Source organism: Polyergus mexicanus, unplaced genomic scaffold (assembly GCF_030449975.1).
Source record: "Polyergus mexicanus isolate NDT 795.1 unplaced genomic scaffold, iyPolMexi1.0 SCAF_7, whole genome shotgun sequence".
In the NCBI taxonomy this organism is placed as follows: Eukaryota; Metazoa; Arthropoda; class Insecta; order Hymenoptera; family Formicidae; genus Polyergus; species Polyergus mexicanus.
In genome coordinates this window covers 530,976-544,816 of record NW_027223327.1, presented here as the reverse complement: position 1 = coordinate 544,816, position 13,841 = coordinate 530,976, and the positions used below count along the sequence as shown (strand labels likewise).

Sequence of the window (13,841 nt, the reverse complement as noted above, 5' to 3'; positions counted from 1 at the left end):
TAAAAACTTTGCAAATACTTATACACCAGTGTGCCCGCGCGAGAATTAGTAGATACGGTAGGATGAAATCGCCTATGTGATTTGTATTATCATCTTCACTTAATTATTCATTGTATTTATTATTCATTATACTATGATTTCTACATTCATATGAGATGTTCGTAATATGAGAGTTGTCGCGATTAATTATATACGATACACAACTCCGACAAATTGATTAACGATACGACAAAGAAGACGAATGGCTTTGCTTTCCGTAACAATGTAAAGAACTGTTTAATGGCGCATTATTTAACAAAAAAGATAGAAATATATGGTACCTGAGTTTCTGTCATAGAAAACATATGCATTCTTGTGTCTAGAAAACATCTTCATTCTGTTTCTCTCTCTCTCTCTCTCTCTCATTATCAAATAAGACAATCATAAAAATATATCAAATATTATTCCGCCTGTATTCCTAATTCAAATTCGATTCACTATGACAATAATCCGTCTCTCGTAGATAAGAGAAAAACATTAATGCGCATATATTTGTATGACAACATGTTAGTCATGCTCTGCATGACTTAAAAGAAAATCGGAGAAACATGTACTTTCGAATGAGGTTATACGAATACATAAAACCATATACAAGACGGATTCTTATCGGTGTAATATCGCATATTATTACTCACCGAGAACATCGGAGTTGACTAAAACGCTGCAACTGTATGTTGCTGTCATCAATCGAGGATGCCGCAGGCTAAAAATCCGTCGACAAGCCTCTTTACATGCCGACATTAGCTGAACGCTTAGATGTCCTTGGCTTTGACCACCAGAATCGCTGTAACATTATGCATAAATGTTAGCCACGCGAATATAATGTCCATTATAAATCTTGTTTTAAAATTATCGATGCATATTTACCTTTGTGGAGTGTCAAAAATTTCCCATTTTTTCAAAAGGAAGCAGACGCCCATCATAGGCTCCTCGCATAAGGGACCAGCTAAAGTGGCGAATTGAAATCCATTAACTAAGCTGCTGTCGTATCTGAAATAATTGCAACCCCAACACATATTATTATTACTTGAAACAAATCTCAGCAACAAAGGAGAGAATAGTCAAAGTTTGTCTTATCTAATATTTATGCATTATATGTATATCGTCAAAATATTATTGGCTATACGTATATTGCACAGTAAATTACTACTTTTTTATTGTAACGATTTTAAAGATTTATCCATTCTAATAAAAATAAAAAAATGTTGCGTTGAAAATACTTTTAAAGAATTAAAAATATATTTAAAGAATACTTACATCGTTCGAGAATCGTCGTTTGTTGCTTGCTGCTCCCAGTATTTCTTTTGCTTATAGTCGGTCTCGTTCAATAGGATATTCGGTCCACATTTTCGAGGCCCAAACGACCATATTTTATCTAATATATTATCCTTCCATCCTGCTTCGAGAAAAGCTGCCTCCAAGCTGTTCTTAAAGATTTTCGCTTCTTTCTGCTTTTTATCGGACATAGATCTTTCATTCGGTTGATTTTCACCAGAAAAATTCTCGCGTTCTCCATTTCTTTCTACGCCTTTATTGCAATAACTATCCAACAGTTTTATCAAATTAGTATTCTTCTCTAATAATTTCGTTACGTTTTCTGGAAGAGGCTTTGCGTCTATCTCGAAGTAACACTGCCGATTTGATGTCCAAATTTCGAGTTTTCCTTCTTCCACTTTCTTCTCGATCGTTTCGTTGACCCTATCGAGTTTCGGAGGCGGCACTATAGTCTCGCGGAATGGCACAATTGGATCCGATACGTTAATATCGACTTTTGCGTATCGCAATTTGAGATCTTCCAAACATCTCTCCAAGTGAACCTCACCAGCAGTGCTCAAAACAATCTCACCGCTCTCTTGCATGTGAACAATGGCGCAAGCGTCCGCCTGATTCAACAATTTTAAGCCATTGATAAGCTTGGGCAAGTCATTCGGATGCTTCGGTTCAAGAGCTACTCGTAGAATGGGAACCGCGAGCGAAGTTAACTCCGTGAAAGAAGGACAAGCGATCGTAGTTGAAAGTGTCGCACTCTTTAGTACATGTTCTTCGAGGCCGCCGATTCCGAAGACATTACCTGCTGGAACTTTGCTCACAGCTTCGAGCTCTCTTCCCATGAGAATGTACAATTTACTTACTGTCACCTTCGTGATATGTCTTCCGGGTTTCAAATCTTTGAGCACAAGTGACGTATCCACTTTTTCGCCCGCCTTTTCGCGTTCCAGGGCAACGTTGGGATTATGTTTCGGTCCTAAAACAAATACTTCGTCTCCGTTCTTGATAATTCCCGAATATATTCTAGCGAAGGCTACTAATGCGCCGTCCGAATTATCATCAGTCACATCCTCCTGTTTCATGTCTTTATGAGAGACAACCGAATTGTATGTATTTTTCTGATGATTCTCGGTAATACTTTTTTGCTCCAGTTGTTCCGCATGCTTCTGTCGAACAATTTCTCTTCTTTGTGCCAATTCTTCTGATGTTAAAGATTTCGGTCTATTTTCAGGTAGCATGTCTCTTTCCACTGGAAACATTTTTGATATAAATACAATAATCGGTACTTCCGGAGATGGATCGCACGATAAGAATGCTGTTTTAAGTCGCTGCGTTTCAAGAGGTACAGCAGAGAAGTCGTTGTTTCCACTTATCAATCGTTCAATTTTCTCATCGGTTAAGTTACATGGCGCTGGCACCTTCTCGCATACCATATCAAGACAAGTCTTTGCCAGAGGAAGCCACTGCGAGAAAAGTGCTTGTAATTGCGCTTTCGGATCTGTATGTCTCAAGTCTCGCGTTGTTAATTTGATATTTAACTTTTGAGCCATAGTTGGCAATTTATCCTTGTCTCTTCGTATCACTACGGTCTCATACAACACCCAGATATTATCCAAAATAAATTGTACAAAAAGCGGCTTTTTGGCTTTCTCTTGAGCTCCTTTCATGATTCGTTTTGTTTTGTTATTTATATAAAAATCTCCCCATAATGTTCTACGCAAGATCTTCTCGCTAAATCCTAATTTGTTGGAATAAATTTTAGCAAATTCCTTTATACCAAATCCCCAGCCATCTATTGCACTAGCAAAAAGAACATTTCCTTGTTCAGGAGAAAAATATAAATTTGAGTCGTCTATCTCTTCTAGTACCGACTGCCAATCAGCTAAATCTCTTTCGTTTACCTTATTTGATGTAACTGTAACTGTTTCCTCTCGTTCTTCACGCTCCATAACATCGCTTGCAAATAACTCACCCATAATGGCATTTACTTGCTCTAAAACCTGTGTCAAACGAACATAGGCATCTAATGGTGTCAATTTCATTTCTATAATGAGTCTGTCAATTTTATTAAGTACTAAAATAGGTTTTAAACCCTCGACATATGATATAGATAAGGCGCTGCGTGTCTGAGGGCATACACTTTCCACTACATCGACCACGATAAAAGCTCCATCGGAGAGTCGAACTGCTGTTGAAACTTCAAAGGAGAAATCTACGTGTCCTGGAGAGTCGATTAGATTTATTATATGATCTGTTTCATTGTGTACGTGACACAGCGTTATGGAACTGGATTTCATTGTGATTCCACGTATCTGCTCATCTGGTCTACTATCCAAATATCGAAGCTTGCCAGCCAATTTGTTGGAAATAATGCCATTACTCGCAACGAGAGAATCTGCTAGGGTTGTTTTCCCATGATCGACATGTGCCAGTATACATATGTTCCTGATACGTGTAGCATCATTCTGAATTTCGCTCAGTTTCTCAACACTGATAAAGCGCATCGTTAAGCTAGATAGAATAATAGGAAAATGCGAAACGTTGAGCAGTGTATATATAATACAAATATGTATACATGTATATATACATACATATATATGTATATATATATGTATACATATATATATATATATATATATATATATATGCTTTTATATTATGTGCAATGTCGAATAGTAGCAGATTGTGATAACAATGAACAATGGGCGAGTGTGTCGCACACGTATAATATAAATACAATAGGGGATATATAAACTATATCTATAAAAAATAAGTTAATCTCGAACCTCGATCGCACATTCACGTATGCAGTTGCAGTAAACACTATTTCACTCTATTCTGTCTCCAACAAAGTGCGTAAGGTTCGTTGAACGCGAGGATGTATCGCAGATTGAATGGCCTCGCTTTCGTCGCGCGGAACATGCCAGCGGACATCGGTTATCGGCGCGATAGAACACACACGGGGAACAAGAACGTGCGTACAAGCACGTGCGGGATCTCTTCTTTTCGTCGATGTGCGAGCGCGACACGCTCGAGCAGCGGCTCGCTGGGACAGAAAACGTGATTGACACTTGCGAGAGGTTAGGTGCGCATCAATGTGACTGCGCCGTAATTTCCCGCTCGTTTCGCGTTGCGTGTTTCCTCGTGTGATCGATTCTCTGTGAGATAATATGCGCTAACGATCCGCGTCTTTGATCAGATACGACTTTTAAGCTCGTACCTCACACGAATCTCAAACGAGTAATGAGTAATATCCGCTAAATGCAGCTAAATTCGCAGCTGAGCACGGCCATATTGCTTTAGAATGCGCACGCGCAGAGAGAACGTGCGATTCACATTGCGCGTGATAGAATAATAATTTTGAATTTTCTAATATTTGAAACGATCATATCAGTACATTATATTTTTGCAATTATAAACGCTTTATAATATATATTATCATATTATCATCATATAATTACGATAATAACAAAATGTTGACATTTTAAATGGAACACCTATATATATATATATATATAATTCAAAAAATAATCTATAATTATATCAAATATCGAATTATATAATATCTATATAATTCAATGACTTTAGATGTCTGACAAAAGAAACGTAGTAAACATCGAGAAATAAAGCGCAGCTTGTGAAAAAAGCTGCGAAAGATTGTAATATTATAATTTTATCCGCAATACTATCTGTTTAATATACATGATACGAGGAGAAATCAGACGGACATGTGTCATTCGCATCGATATTATTCACAGATAAAAGAAGGGGAGGAAAAAAGATTTTTCGCTTACCGCAAGCGATGGAAATAATTCAACCAACTTTTGTTCCAGACCATTTGCGTTTGTATAATATACGGGGTGGCAGTCGCAAAGAAGCTCTACATTGAGCGGGAGATATATTTTTCTATAACCATAGACATAGTATAAATAGATGAGTAACATCTATTTGCTCATGTTCCGATTGGACGCAGAACCCTGCGATTGATCAATAGAGTTTAAGGTAATAAAAATCTCTAATTGTAAGCATCGGCCAATGCGAGTGCTTGTAACCGATCAAGATGTATGCTAACACACACATATATGTATATATATATATAAACACAAAAAAAAGAAAGATAATAAAATTATACTAAAAACATATATATTGAAGATATACACAAAAATGCGAATAAATCTGTATATAAATATATGTTTCTATGTATCTATATATAATAGTTAACATTATGTATAAAATTTACATGCAATTATCTTTTGTAGAAAAAGATAACACATTTTTTTTACAATGTAGTAAGTCAAATAAAGAGTTTTAAACACACAACATAAATTCAAAGTAGAAATAGAAGGCATAGAAGGCTTTCTTTATAGAAGCGTACGCGATATATAATATTTCGTAAATATAAATAAATATTATAATTTAACTCACATTCTGCGCATCATAATTATAAAGATGCTATATGTTTTATAAATATAATGTTCAATATATAGTTCGAAAAAATCAAATAATTTCGCATGCAATTTTTTTGTCGTTTGTACTTTATTTGACGATTAAACTCCATGGATGTTTAGGTATAACACCGTATTGTATATCCAGTAAATGTTCTCTAAGCATTTGATAAATTGGTTCAGATTGATTCATCGTCGGTATATGCAACTCTTGTTCCAGAAATTCAATACGAGATACGGGACTGATTATGCCTGCTGTGCCTGCTCCAAAAATTTCCAACAGCTATGCGAAAAAAAAAGGAATGATTAAAATGAACAATATAAGATCATTATATATATACAATATAAAAAAAATAACAAGCTACATATATGCGTGTAAATCTTACTCTGTTCTCTGAAAGTAATCGTATAATTTCTTTCATGGTGATAGATCTCTCCGAAACTTTAAATTGGTTCCATTGTCTTGCTATACTTAGAAGCGAATGTCTCACAATTCCGGGTAAGATTAAGCCATTTAAGGATGGTGTGAGCAATTCTCTTTCTGTAAGAAATAAAAAAAGATGTTAGAAATAATAATTGAAGATTGTATTGTTAAAATAATTCGTCGACAATTTTTCTATAAACAAGTGTTTTATAATACACACATACAGATCGCAAAGAAACGCTTTTTACCTCCGTTATCATTTATGTAAACTATAAAAATGTTCATAGCGCCGATTTCTGTGAGTTCATGATTTTCTCCGTATAGCCAAAGTACTTGGTGTAAGCCCTTTTCATTTGCTTCCCGTTGCACATGAATCGTAGGTCCGTAATTGCTGCCTAATTTAGAATTACCGCAACCGCCTGGCCATGCTCTTGTATATCTAGGATCCGCAAGTAGGGAAATCCCTCGCTGCTTTGTGATTTTAAAGTAAGATCCGACTGGAGACATGATAACATACAGTAAAGCCGAGTCCGAGGCTACAACTCCAAGTGTAGGCTGTTAAAGGAACATAAAATATGTATGTTTAAGCTAGATTATGAAAAAATTTAGAATTATAAATAATTTTTATTATATAATCAAAAGTGTTTTTATTAAAATGTATATTTTTTAAATATTTTAATATAAATATATAACGTTACAAATTTTTTATTATTATTTCAAAATTATATTTTTGTGTGTACTATTTTATATATAAATATATAGTTATATATTCGTATAAGATATGAGATTAATTACAATATTGCATCAGCTGTTATATAAACATAAAATTATTGCATCAGCATTAATTTCATTAAATAATATCATGCTTCAAGAAAATCGTTAATATACAGTAGATAACTTAGACATCATTTATTTATAGTCTATGATAGATAACAAAAAGAGAAGGAGTTTCTCTGGATGTTATCTAAGCATAAAATTCAACACAAATATTCTGAGGCAACTTATTTTTCCGTCAGAACGTTTAAAATTGAAAAACAAAAAGATTTTGCATGTGAAATTACTGCCATATATAGTTATTCATATGATATATTATTTTAATAATAATAATAAAAAGTAACTAGTCTCAATTGCATATACATATGATAAAAACTCTAAAACACGCATATGATAATTATGATTAATACATAAAAATTACGTTTGTTACATCAAAGCTATCAAAAAAAAAAAAAAAAGATAGAAAAAATTCTCGTGTGTGTATATATTAAATATACTTATAATAACTCAAAACTATATCTATATAAACACGATCGTATATATATATATATAAATATATATGTGAGCACGCGTCAACAAAAGATTGATTTATCAAGTGTTATCATTAGGTATTTCTCAAGACCTAATGATTATTCTCATGTACATATAGCAAACGTCGTGATGACGTATGTGACATAAGTGATACCGTTTATTTGGTATTTAATGTACAAACAAATATGCATTACATTATATATTGTAAAATATGACGTAGATATAACGCAAATTTAAATTTTAAATACTATAACAGAATACGTTATATAGTATTTCATGTTACTTTTTATTATTCTTTCTCTCTCTCTCTCTCTCTCTCTCTCTCAAACGTCCATAATAAAATACAAAATGGTACTTACATCAATACCTATAAACGTAGGACGAATGTAAAGACTAGAGGCAGTAGAATGTGGCACCCATTCTTGATCTATACTAATCAATCTGCTAATGCACTTAATTAATTCTTCACCATTGAAAGGGGGCAGACCAATTCTCGCTGCTGAATTATTCATTCTCTCCATATTTAGCTCTGGTCTAAACAATCTTATTTTGCCATCAACACCTCTATAAGCTTTCATACCTTCAAATAACTGAAGAAAGATTTATACATGTATTACTATTGCCAAACTAAAGCATATATAACAAGAGTTTTTCTTCTCTCTGATATCAGTACAAGTCTAATAATTTATATATATATATCTTACAATTTTAAACACATTTTTTTAGATTTTGAGTCTAGTAGTACAAAGATGGTAACACAATAGTCTTCAGAATCATGATTTGATTTGATCGCTTGAATATTTTTGATAAAGGATATTTCAAGATATATTTCTTCATTGTAATTTTATCTGATAAAAGAAAGCTTATCAGCCTCGATTACACGTATACAATACAACACAGTAAAGATAATATTATTTTATAAATCATGCTTCCTACTAAAAGGGTCAACAACAAACGTTATTAAAATTAGAAATTCACCATTGATATTATAAACACACATACACAGCTATTAAATTATATACTATATAAATTATAAAGGAAAAATAGATGCCAATTCCTCTTTTTCTTTAATTAGATAAGCAATATTTTTTTCGTTAAAATAAAAGAAATCTATCAAAGATAAAATTTTTTTAATCTTACACAATTATCTATAATATAATAAAATCAAATATATAAAATTATGTATATACCTCTATGGCATAATGAAATACTTTTGCAGCCGGATGAAGAGTTATGTTTCCAAAAGGCATAATTTCTGGCGTTTGCCAACCATTCATGCTTTCGTAATAATGTATTTTAAGCATGTGGTCGGTAAAATATTTGCCAAATAAAAGTTCTTTAACATCAGGTTTAGGATTTAATTGATCTAGACCGGCAAGATGAACTGATAAGTCTGCATACTGCAAATATACAAAAATTATATTTTTACTCTCATATGTACTACATATAAACTGTTCAAATATTATTATAGTGAAAAATAAATACCTTGAAAGAACGTTGTGGTTGTACAGAATTTTTATCTTTAGTTTTTAAGGAAGAGCTCCACTTTACATTTTGTTGCAGCTGATTAACGAAATTTCCAAAAGATAAAATCTATATGAATATACAATAAACATACATTAATTTATATCTATGATGAACAGATGCATAAACGATTTCGAGAAATCAGAAATTCTAAACAATATTCAAAGATATTGAAATTTTACGTATTTATCGATATAAATAACAGCTAAATATTGCATATTTGTGTTGAAGCAACTTTGATCAATGTTTAACTTTAACTCTTAATCGATGATCAATTCATCTAGTAAGGGGCTAATATAGCAAAGTTCCAATATGTAATTTGTTGTTTTTAATCTAATCTTTTTTTTTTTTTCATGTATCAAACGATAAAAAATTAATAATTTTATTCTTGTTAATAAAATCTTGCAAGTATCACTTAATATAATCGCCTTTAAATTACAAATTAAGTTAATATTCGACTAGATGTATAAAAATATAAAATTGTTGTTTGATTTTTTTTTTAATTTCTAATAAACTGCTTGCTTTCGCTAATTAGATTAAATTGTTATCGAACAAATTTATTTCAACAGAAACTGATGTCACTATTTCGTTATCATGCTGAAAACAGGTATTTCGTAACAAGTGTTTAGATCTATATATTTCATTGATGATATGATTTATTACGCAACGAAGAAGACGCAAGCATATTAATATAAATTAATGCAAAATATGAAAGAAAATATATAATAATATAATATAAATAATCTATCTATAATATGTATTTTATATATTTAATTATTTTAATTCAGCGCGCGCGTAACTCTCGCGTATATAAGAAGTCTAATTAATTTAAATAAGACAGATATTTACTGTTAAATTGGAATTAGAACGAAGAGCACGAGTAGTGTTGCGTGACAATTGCAAAAATGCAAGGTTTATTACATAAATCTAGCTTATATGTTTAAAAATAAAATTTGTAAAAAAGACACAATGCGAAGGAAGGTCGAGAAAAATATATGCAGAAAAAGAATAATCTTTGTGTTAATTTCTCATTTTACGAAATAATATTAATATTTTTTGTTAAAAATCTTGTTTGATCGAGAAATTTCATTTTTTTTCCTTTTTTTTTAAACGGATCGCGTCGCATTGCCATGAAAAATCTTTCGAGGCGACGATCTCGTTGAGGGATAAATATACATAATTGTAAAGGTATATTGCTTACTTTGCGCCGTAGATGAACCATATTGATTTGAATATCTGACGGACGTGTGTAGAAAGACGATCAACAGGAAATGCACAATCGTTGCTGTTCGTTTATGCTGCCCTAAGTATCCTCGCAGCTCATTCTACGTGGACGAAAACTCGAGTTTCTTCACGCGCGTTTTTTAGGCACGCATATCCCAGACGAAGATCTCGTCCAAAAGAGATTAGGAAATGAAATAAGCCGTATATCGTCTATGTTAAGTCACTAGTTTTCACGGTGAGTGAACGTTGACGAGCGATGAGAAAAGTGGAGAGGTTTCGATCAAAAACTGAAAAAGCTCGGGTCTCTTGAAGTATTGTTAAATTTGATGAATTGCATTGTTACAGTGATTATGAGATGTTGCCGAATAAAAAAATAAGTATTTTTTTCTATTCGTGTAGAATGCTCGCTCGCTCGCTCGTTTGTTCGTTCACTGATTGTTGATTCGGCAGCTTGATCACAATACGGCATGCTCGAATTAAGTGCTGGTTAATATTTTATTTATTAACGAAGCGCACAAGAGGGGGCAATAGATAGATGGAAGGAGAGAATCAGCTTCCTCTTTTTCTTCCTAATCGAATCACTACGCTTGTCGATGGTCTTTAATGATGAGTGGGGGCAAAATGGAACAATTTTAAATGGATGGAGAAGGAGATGTTGCATTAACAGCGGCATCGCGCGATCATAGCAAAGGGGAGGAAAAATTGCGTCAGGGCACAAGCTCACTCGCGCACGAACGGGGCATTAAAAACATGTTGATAATCGGCTAGCTCCCTTCGATAAGCGGAGGAGGAGGAGCAACATGCGTGTTATTATTAATAAGCTGTCGTAAGATTCTTCAAAAATGCACGGATATATATTTACGAAGGCGTGGTCCGTAGGACCGACGCAATATATCCCATTTTATTATAATTTTTCTAAGAAGTTGACGGTGTAGTATATTTTAGTAATGATATGTCGTATGCTAAATTGCTGATTGTTGATCCTATTTCTATCTTTCGCAACGTAACATCGTCGTCCATACGTATGTAACGACGATTGAAATACGCTGTTGACGACTTTGCTTCAAATACATTCAGCATACTTTCATTTTCAATTTGGAAAGAACAAGTTTGATGACGAGTAAAAAAAAAAAAAAGAAAAAAAAGGCAAAGAAGAAAGAACACAACGATACGTTAATTCCTCTAATTAATCACTATCAATAAATGATACAAGAGTATGCATTTGCAAGAAGAAGATAAATAGTCGCGCAGAGAGTTAAGACTTATCAACTTCAAGCCAAAAAAAAAATAAATAAATAAATAAATAAAACGTTATTGTGCGTTTTGCGTTATTGCGTTTTAAATATGAATTACACGACTATTTTAGACATGTTACAATTACTATTTCTTATTCCATCTGAATTAAACATGAGACATATTTAACTTTCATAGATACAAAAATTCGTTAATCTTTATTTATGTAGAATTGACAAAAATAAAAAATATATAAATTAACAAAATATATAACGAGAGCTGCGAGACGCACAATTGCATTGTGATTATATCATGCGAATAACATAATGCATAATAAATTAAAGATGCGTTCGCCCATTACGTCACATATTTTCAATTCTTATGCATTCTCATATTTGTATTCACATATCCATATAATATTGTATAAAATGCAATTCATTAGATTGTAATTTAAAATATCTGCTTTTAAATGCGTATAAGCTTCTTCCAATTTCTTTATAATTTTATTTAAAAAATATATTAAAAACTCTAAATAATTAAAGAGAGAGAGAGAGAGAGAGAGAGAGAGAAAGAACACATAAATAAACTCTAAAATGTGGCAGCTGAATTATCAAATATTATTTTGACAAACTATATATTCCAATGCACGTTATTGCGTATTTATTATTTTAAGAGATAGGTCTCCCTCATCTTATTTTCTCTTTATTTCTGTCGAATGATATAATGAATAAAGCGAAGATAAAACAAGAATGAAGACGAATTAAAAAGAAAGTGGGACTAGTTGCTTGCAGTAACATGCATCTGGCGTGCTTTTTTATCTTCTGGAATATAATAACTAAATATTATATAGATTGAGCAAAAGTAGTAATAAGTAAAGAAAATATTAACAAATAAATGAAGGCGAGATTATGAATAATATAATATATCCGATTCATATAATTAAGATATTTAAAGATGGCTCCGATATATTGGAGTTTGACATTTTTTTTTTTTTTTTCATATTCATCCTGTCAAAAATCAGTTCATAGACAAACGACATCATTCATTCTGTGTGATATGTATTTTATCCATTATTTCGTTTAAACACTAGTTATGATAAGTAACAGGAAACATATATGCATACGCCAATGATCTATTCTACGTCACTGCGAATCGCGTAGTGCTTAATGTCAGAGAACGTTCAGATTAACATAGGCCAAAAGGTAAGAATAAAGAAAGAAAATTATTGTTGCGTTCTGTGTCGATTAACAAATCTCGTGTAACGTACACGAGATAATTTCTATTTCAGCGACTGCGTCAATACGGAATGCAATTTTTCCACTACAGATTATAGAAATTCGCGAAACGTTGCATCCACGAAGCTTCTTCGTCTAATTTAATCACTATTAATTATGATGTATCTATAATGACTAAGTTAAAAATTTAATTTTCTTTACAAACTAATTTGAAGTACAATTACAAAAACGCTTAACATGTCTGTTAATGACAAAACTTTCAACATTATTTTCTCTATTTATTATAAAAATGATAGAAAAAAAAAAGTTCAAGTTTGTAAGATGCGTTTATACGCAGATAATATATAATTCTGCCTTCGCAATTCATTCGAGTTTTTGATTATTTTATATTATATCTACAATATAATGCGGAGTTCATAAAAAAAGATGGAGATTACGTATTATTTCCTGAGTGAATTAAACATTGTCACAGAATAATATATTAAAATAAATCGCAAATTAACATATTTTAATGTGTAATGTCGAGATACGCAAAAGAAAGAATTAATTGAATAAACTTTTGTCGTGTTTGAATACATACATGTACGTAACATTATTAATGGACACACGTGCGTATTTATATGCAAATTTATTCTAGATTTTAGCAAATTATAAGTTATTCGATTACCCACGAACGATTCTCGTTTCTAAACATTTTTAAACAAGAACAGACAATAGTCGTTGATCGAATATAATGATTAACTGATAAAAAAATTTACATTTACGCGATAATAATTTTCTTTCTTTATTCTTACCTTTTGGCCCATGTTAATTTGAAACATTCTCGCACATGATCGAGATAGACATGTGAATGTCTGTAAGATATAAAATTGTATTTGATATATAAAGATATATTATAAAAATATAGATATCTAATGTATCTATATTATATAAAGATGTATTATAGATGTTACTTTGTACGTGTGTACGTGTGTTTAAGATACATAGCAGAGATGTGTGTGTATCCTTATACGCTACGATTCAAACTATCGAATACGCAGCGAGTAATCGACTTTTCTCGCGATACCAACTAGAGTTATCGCTCATCGCACGTTTGCTGACTGGTGATACGAGAAATCATCGAACTGGCATACTGGCAATACT

At 32.2% G+C, this 13,841-nt stretch overlaps 2 protein-coding genes across 3 annotated transcripts in view; both read right to left on the bottom strand.

The window, feature by feature from the left end:
* Window positions 1–4,581, bottom strand: part of LOC138935082 (elongation factor-like GTPase 1) — a 30,817-nt gene extending 26,236 nt beyond the window's left edge. The window contains exons 1-4 of one of the 2 annotated variants that reach the window (XM_070299427.1): window positions 4,095–4,581; window positions 1,297–3,819; window positions 907–1,029; window positions 675–823 (exon numbers count right to left, since the gene is read on the bottom strand). In XM_070299427.1, the coding sequence (XP_070155528.1) occupies window positions 675–823; window positions 907–1,029; window positions 1,297–3,812 (2,788 nt within the window). In that variant the 5' untranslated portion in view covers window positions 3,813–3,819; window positions 4,095–4,581. Of the gene's footprint in view, window positions 1–674; window positions 824–906; window positions 1,030–1,296; window positions 3,820–4,094 lie in introns of those variants that run through there. The other variant, XM_070299428.1, reaches the window with a different exon arrangement.
* A 926-nt stretch (window positions 4,582–5,507) lies between these two features.
* Window positions 5,508–10,711, bottom strand: Bcat (Branched chain amino acid transaminase). The gene is made up of 7 exons (XM_070298875.1): window positions 10,208–10,711; window positions 8,968–9,075; window positions 8,673–8,882; window positions 7,842–8,072; window positions 6,426–6,732; window positions 6,140–6,294; window positions 5,508–6,036 (listed from the first exon to the last, which is right to left on the bottom strand). Exons 1-7 carry the CDS (start codon window positions 10,226–10,228, stop codon window positions 5,845–5,847), a joined length of 1,224 nt encoding a protein of 407 aa, XP_070154976.1. The 5' UTR covers window positions 10,229–10,711; the 3' UTR covers window positions 5,508–5,844.
* Window positions 10,712–13,841: the final 3,130 nt, after the last annotated feature.